Here is a 7,005-nt window from a genome sequence, read left to right as displayed (position 1 = left end):
CGCGTGGCGCGCGCCGGCCGCGCGTGCGTGGAGCGCGAGGCTCGCGAGCTGCGCGAGGCCCGCCAGCGCCTACTGCGGCGCTGCTTTGGGGATGAGCCAGTGCTGCGGCCTGCCGCGCAGATCCGCACCAAGCAGCTGCAGCCGTGGCAGCCCAGCCGCAAGGTGGACATTATGGGCTACGACCTGCCCGGCGGCGGCGCCGGCCTGGCCACCGAGGCCTGCCTCAAGCTGGCCATGCCCGAGGTCCAGTACTCGAACTACCTGCTGCGCAAGCAGAAGCGCCGGGGTGGTGCGCGGGCTCGACCCGAGCCCGTCCTGGACAATCCCCCGCCTCGGCCCATCCGAGTGCTGCCTCGCGGCCCTCAGGGTCCCTGAGCTCCGCAGGCCTCTAGGAGTATGGGTCCTGGGTCCTGGGTCCTGCCCTGCCCTCCCAGGAGTTCAGCCAGGGGCTGCCTCCATGTCCTGCCCCATAAGAGCTCTTTTTTTCAAGGGGCTTGAGTCCCTCGCTGAACTTTGGGGTACGCCTCCCTATCGTGGGCTGAACCCCGCCTTCGGGCACGGCACTGATAGGCTGGATCCAGCACTGGGCCACCCTCTTCTTCCCAGCTGGTTGGTGATTTTGACTAGAGGCCTGAGGGCTGTCCAGAACTGCTCACTCTGCCTTTTCTGGGGCTGAGCGCCCCGACCTGTTTTTTCCAAGTGGATAAGCCCAGGCCCCGCGGAGAGAGGCTGAGCCCTGGGGAAAGGCTGCTCTTGCTCTCCCTCCCAGGGCTTGAGGCTCCCTATACTTTTCTGTCTTCCAGGTTCTACCCTCCCCACAGACCTAAGCTGCTCCCAGGCTCTCAGAACCAAGAGTTCTTGGGTTGGGATTTTTGTCTGGTTGGTTTTTCTTTTTTTTAATAAAACATCTTTAAAATGTGCGAGTCGTATGTCAGTCATAGAAGCCGGATTCCCAACATTTGAGGATGAAACGGATTCCCAGGAGGAGCTGTGGCTGGAGCCATGAGGATGCGGGCGTGGACTCAAGGTCCCCCGCCACCTGGCATAGGCCCACAACCCTCCTCAACTGCTTGACTGACTAGGCCCCCAACACAGACTGGCCACCTCAGCCCCACTCACTTTCCACATCGTTCTTTTTCACAAAATTCTGCAACGTTTACTGAGCATCATCTCTGTAACTTGGAGATACAGGTGAACCAGGCAGATAGGGCCTTATTTTCATGCAGCTCATGGGGAAACTTTGGAACAGGAGCAAGGCAGGTAAGCAAAGAGGAAGGACTGGAGGGATTAGAGCAAAACACCTCCTTGGGTGGAAGGAGGATCATTTTCAGGTAAGGAGCTGCCTAACTCAGAATTTGACCTCCCCCTGTGAATCACTGACTTCACTAATGGCCTGCTTCCCTCACAAGAAGACAACTCAGACTCAGATGAAGACCAATCCCTTTCTGCGATTTCCTTTAACACAGCAAGATACCCAGCACTTCGAGGTGAAATCTCCCTTAGACTGACTAGCAGAGAATCGGGACTTTTTCTGTTACTTTCTTCAGAGCTATATCGACATATCTGGACAAGTCATAAAAACAATAGCTATTATGGTCTACGATGTGCCAGCTACCGTTTAAGGGCTTTATGTATATTAACTTTGGAGATGGGTGCCATTTTCCAGGTGAGGGAACTGAAACTTGGGGGAGATTAAGTCAGGGTCACACAGCCAGAAAGTGGCCACTAGGATCTGAACCAAGACAGTGTGGCTTCAAAGTCTGTGCTCACAAGCGCTGTCTGTAGTGCCATTCAAATAAAACAGGTCACATACCACAAGCTAGGCTGACTCCCAGCACCTTCCCCCAAAATAACGTAAAGGGAAGAACCAAGACATTGCTATCAGCAACTCTTTATCCTGTTTTTCATGGAAACAACGGTTGACCTGTTTGGACAATGAACATTGCAGTGATTGGTTGGCAGGATGCATGACATGCTGGGCTTGAAGGGGACTATTGGTATGGCACCCCACTTTTTACCAGCAGAGCTCTGAAAAAGGCAATAATTAGAATCATGCAAAAGCATAGTTATTTTCTGACATTAAGCAGCAGTAAAGAATTGTACCAGACTCAAAGTGCTCTGTCCAAAACAGGTGTCCTCTGGCCCCCAGCCAATAAGGTGCTTGCCATTGTCTCCATCTGCACCCCCAGCCCTAGCCTCTGGTCGTAACTCTGCTGGGAACATCCTTCACCTTGCCCTCAGTTGGCCTGGAAAATTCAGACATGCCTTTAAATCTACTTTTTTTTTTTTTTTTTTTTTTTTTTGACAGTCTCACTCTGTCTCCCAGTCTGGAATGCAGTGGTGCAATCTCGGGTCACTGCAACCTCCACCTCCCAGGTTCAAGGGATTCTCCTGCCTCAGCCTCCTGAGTAGCTGGGATTACAGGTGCCTGGCACCACACCCGGCTAATTTTTGTATTTTTAGTAGAGATGGGGATTCGCCATGTTGGCCAGGCTGGTCTCGAACTCTTGACCTCAGGTGATCTGCCCACCTCAGCCTCCTAAAGTGCTGGGATTACAGGCATGAGCCACCATGCCTGGCCAAGTCTGCTTTGATAAGTGTCCCAGTTCATTATGTGTTGCCATAAAGAAATGACTGAGGCTGGGTAAATTAAAAGGTTTATTTGACTCAACCTTGATGACTAGAAAGTTCAGGATTGGTATCTGTATCTGGTGAGGGTCTCAGGCTGCTTCTGCTGGGGACCCCAAGTATGCAGAGACCACAGGGGAAGCAAGGGGGTCACAGGAGGTGCCAGGTCTTTTTAACAACCAGCTCTTGGAACTGAGAGTGAAAAAACACACTTAATCCTCAGGGAAGGCATTAATCTTTTCATAAGGAATCCACACCCATGAGCCAAACACCTCTCATTAGGCCTACCTCCAACACTGGGGATCAAATGTCAACATGAGGTTTAAGGGACAAACAGCCAAACCACTGCAATAGGCCTCCCCTGGCCTCCCTGGCTGCCAGGCAGGCGGGCCCTCCTTTATAAACTTTGCCCCACCTCAGTAGAGAGCACAACTCTGGTCTCAGAAAAATCTGGAATCAGGGGCAAATGGAATCATCAGGTACTAGGAGAGGGTTCTCTGTTTGACTCAGGGGCAAGGGCAAATCCTAAAGCTGAGCAGGGGCTCTGGAACTCTTTGGTGGGAACATCTCCAGCTTCAGCCACAACCCAGGGGAACAGGCCTCAGCCCCTGGGACCACAACCCCTAGGACTCCTGCAAAGAGGCTCCTTCCACCAACAAACACTGGGTGCTGCCCACTCTGTGACTACTTAGAATGGTCCCAGAACTTTGGCAGTGAGTGAAACGTGGTCCCTGCCTTGAGGAGCTCACCTTAAGGTCTAGAGAAGATATGGAGGCAGCAAACCTGGCCAACAATGACTCAATGGGGATGATCTTGCCTTGTGATTAACCACTGGGGCTCTGGAGTTCAAACCCTGGCTCTGCCATCTACCAGTTACATACTTTGAATTTAGCCTTTGAGTCTCGCTTTCCTCACCTGTGAAATAAACAGGCCCCTAGCACAGGGCCTGGCACACAGAGGTTCTCCCAAGATGGCATCTCTGGTTTCATCAGGACTCCTCCAGGGTCAACATCTTTCATGTTGTAGATGTTATAGTTTGACACATCTATTAGAAGAGTTTTTCCACAGATGGAAGAAAGCATTTTGAGGAAGGGGTGACTTTTTCTACTTTCCCCAAAGCCATGGTATGGACTATGAGCAGCCTTGACTTTTTGTTTCTTTGTTTGTTTTGAGACAGGGTCTCACTCTGTTGCCCAGGCTGGAGTGCAGTGGTGCAATCATAGGTCACGGCAGCCTCGAACTCAAGTGATCCTCCCATCTCAGTCTCCTGAGTAGCTGGGACTATAGGCTCATGCCGCCATACTCAGATAATTATTTACTTTTTTTGTAGAGCCAGGGTTCTCAGTATGTTGCTCAGGCTGGTCTCAAACTCCTGGACTCAAGTGACCCTCCTGCCTTGGCCTCCCAAAGTGCAGGGATTGTAGGTGTGACTCATCGCACCCAGTCCAGCCTTGATTTTCATGAATATAGGAAGCACAAAGTGTGTAAGGAGCAAAGAGGACAGGAATGCCTGCCTGAGGTCAGGAGAGGTTCTCTGGAGAAGAGATGTCCCAGATGAGAACAGGGATGGAGGAAGGGGCTCTGGACAGTGGGAACAATACATGCAACATGCAGAGATGCTGGGCCCTGTGAGACAGGGATGCTGGGCCATCTGGCTGGGGAGAAATATGCCAGTGCCAGATTATGAAAGCCCTTGAATGTCATGCTTAGAAGTTCAGATTGAGGCCGGGCATGGTGGCTCATGCCTGTAATCCCAGCACTTTGGGAGGCTGAGGCAGGCAGATTGAGGTCAGGAGTTCCAGACCAGTCTGACTAACATGGTAAAACACTGTCTCTGCTAAAAATACAAAAATTAGCTGGGCATGGTGGCGGGTGCCTGTAATCCCAGCTACTCAGGAGGCTGAGGCAGGAGAATTGATTGAGCCTGGGAGGTAGAGGTTGCAGTGAGCTGAGATGGCGCCACTGCATCCCAGCCTGGGTGACAGAGCGAGACTCCATCTCAGAAAAGAAAGAAAAAGAAGAGGAAGGAGAAAGAGAAGTTCAGATTGGCTAGTTTCTAAGGATCATGTGTATGAATCAAGATTCCTAGTCCAAACACAATGATCCTGAGGGGATAGAGCCTGAAGGCATCACCCAGAGTATCTGGATATCTGGAATGAGATTGTCAACAGCTTTGGCGACATGGACCTCTTGGAGTCCCTCCTTCATGGTTTCTATGCCTATGGTTTTGGGAAGGCCTCTGACTTCCAGCTGCAAACCAGTCTTCCTCCTATCAAAGGTTATGTTGTGGTTGATTTGCTGAAGCCCAATCTGGGGCTGGGAATATGGCTACATTTGCTATATTCATTCTGCAGCAGATTGAATTGAATCTTAAGGCTACCCTGGCCTTGGTCCTGGCACCCACTTGAAAATTGGTTCAGTAGATGCAGAAAATGGCCATGGCATTAGATTATGTGTGTGCCTCCTGTCACACCTGCACTGGGGGCACGCACATGCATGTTGAAGTAGAAGCAGAAGCTGCAGATGAAAGCTCCCCATGTCATCGTAGTACTCCTGGCCATGTATTTGATACGTTTCACTGGAGACATCTGTCTCCCAAACACAGCAAGAGGCTTGCATTGGATGAAGCTGATGAAATGTTAAGCCAAAGATTCAAGAACCAGATCTATGCCATATTCCAAAACCTCAGCCAGTCACAGTGGCTCACACCTGTAATCCCAGCACTTTGGGAGGCAAAGGAGGGAAAATCACTTGAGCTCAGGAGTTGGAGAATAGCCTGGGCAACAGAATGAGACCACAGTCTCTACAAAAAAATTTAAAAATTAGCTGGGCGTGGTGGCATGCACTTGTAGTCTCAGCTACTTGGGAAGCTGAGGCACAAAGATCACTTGAACCCAGGAGTTGGAGGTTGCAATGAGCTATGATCACACCACTGCATTCCGGTCTGTGTGACAGAGTGAGATCTGTCTCTAAAAATAACAATAATTAATAAATAAAACTCAACAGCAACACTCAGATGGTTTTGCTATCAGCTATAATCCCTTTTGATGCACTTGAGGTGACCAAGAAGTTCATGAGGGACCCTGCCAGAATCCTTGTCAAGAAGGAAGAGTTCGGCCGGGTGCGGTGGCTCACGCCTGTAATCCCAGCACTTTGGGAGGCCAAAGTGGGCAGATCACGAGGTTAGGAGATCGAGACCATCCTGGCTAACACGGGGAAACCCCGTCTCTACTAAAAATACAAAAATAAAATTAGCTGGGCACAGTGGTGGGTGCCTGTAGTCCCACCTACTCAGGAGGCTGAGGCAAGAGAATGGCGTTAACCCGGGAGGTGGAGCTTGCAGTGAGCCGAGATAGTGCCACTGCACTCCAGTCTGGGCAACAGAGTTTTGAGACTCTGTCTCAAAAAAAATAAATAAATAAACAAAGAAGGAAGAGTTTACCTGGAGGGTATCTGCCAATTCTACATCAGCATAAAACAAGAGGAGTGGAAGCTGGGACCACTGTGTGACTTGTATGGAACCCTGATCATCATCCAGGCAGTCATCTTCACCAATACCCCAAGGAAGGCTGATTGGCTCACTGAGAAGATGCATGCCAGAGACTTAACCGTTTCTGCCATGCATGGAGATATGAAGCAAAATGAACAAGATATGATCATGAGGAGTTCCATTCTGGCCCTAGCAGAGCATTGATTACCACTGGTCTCCTGGCCAGAGAATGTGCCAGGTTTCTTTAATCATCAGCTATGACTTTCCCACCAACAGGGAAAATGATATTCAAAATGAGAGTCAGTCATGGTGGATGTTTTGACCATAGGGTGTGGCTCCTAACACAGTAACACCAGAAGACAGGGAGACTCCTCTAGACATCAAGACATTGTACATCACTGCCACTGAGGAGATGGCTCAGTGCTGTTGACCACATCTGAGGGGAGCTGATCTGCCACCTGGCCCCAGCCAGGTGTCAATCTTGGGACTGAGGCTGGGCGCTGTGGCTCACGCCTGTAATCCCAGCACTTTGGGAGGCTGAGGCGGGCGGATCACGAGGTTAGGAGATCAAGACCATCCTGGCTAACACAGTGAAAGCCCGTCACTACTAAAAATACAAAAAAATTAGCCAGGCATGGTGGTGGGTGCCTGTAGCCCCAGCTACTCAGGAGGCTGAGGCAGGAGAATGGCGTGAACCTGGGAGACGAAGCTCACAGTGAGCCGAGATCGCACCACTGCACTCCAGCCTGGGCGACAAAGTGAGACTCCGTCTCAAAATAAAAAAAAAATAAAAATAAAAATCTAGGGGCTGAGGAGCAGCAGGAAGTGGAGGGAAGGGAGCTGAAGGATGGACATCTTGTCAGTTTTTTTTTTTTTTTTTTTTTTTT

General features: G+C 50.5%; 1 protein-coding gene and 1 pseudogene across 1 annotated transcript in view; both read left to right on the top strand.

The window, feature by feature from the left end:
* GAL3ST3 (galactose-3-O-sulfotransferase 3) overlaps window positions 1–1,815 on the top strand; it is an 8,642-nt gene extending 6,827 nt beyond the window's left edge. Inside the window, exon 4 of the mRNA XM_017857098.1 lies at window positions 1–1,815. Coding sequence (XP_017712587.1) covers window positions 1–375 — 375 coding nt within the window. The 3' untranslated portion in view covers window positions 376–1,815.
* Window positions 1,816–4,693: 2,878 nt separating this feature from the next.
* On the top strand, window positions 4,694–6,548 carry LOC108518600 (eukaryotic initiation factor 4A-I-like; annotated as a pseudogene).
* Window positions 6,549–7,005: the final 457 nt, after the last annotated feature.

Source organism: Rhinopithecus bieti, unplaced genomic scaffold (genome assembly GCF_001698545.2).
Source record: "Rhinopithecus bieti isolate Rb0 unplaced genomic scaffold, ASM169854v2 scaffold_44159, whole genome shotgun sequence".
NCBI classification, from domain to species: Eukaryota; Metazoa; Chordata; class Mammalia; order Primates; family Cercopithecidae; genus Rhinopithecus; species Rhinopithecus bieti.
The sequence above is the reverse complement of the archived record's forward strand: the minus strand, read 5'-3'. Positions and strand labels throughout refer to the sequence as shown.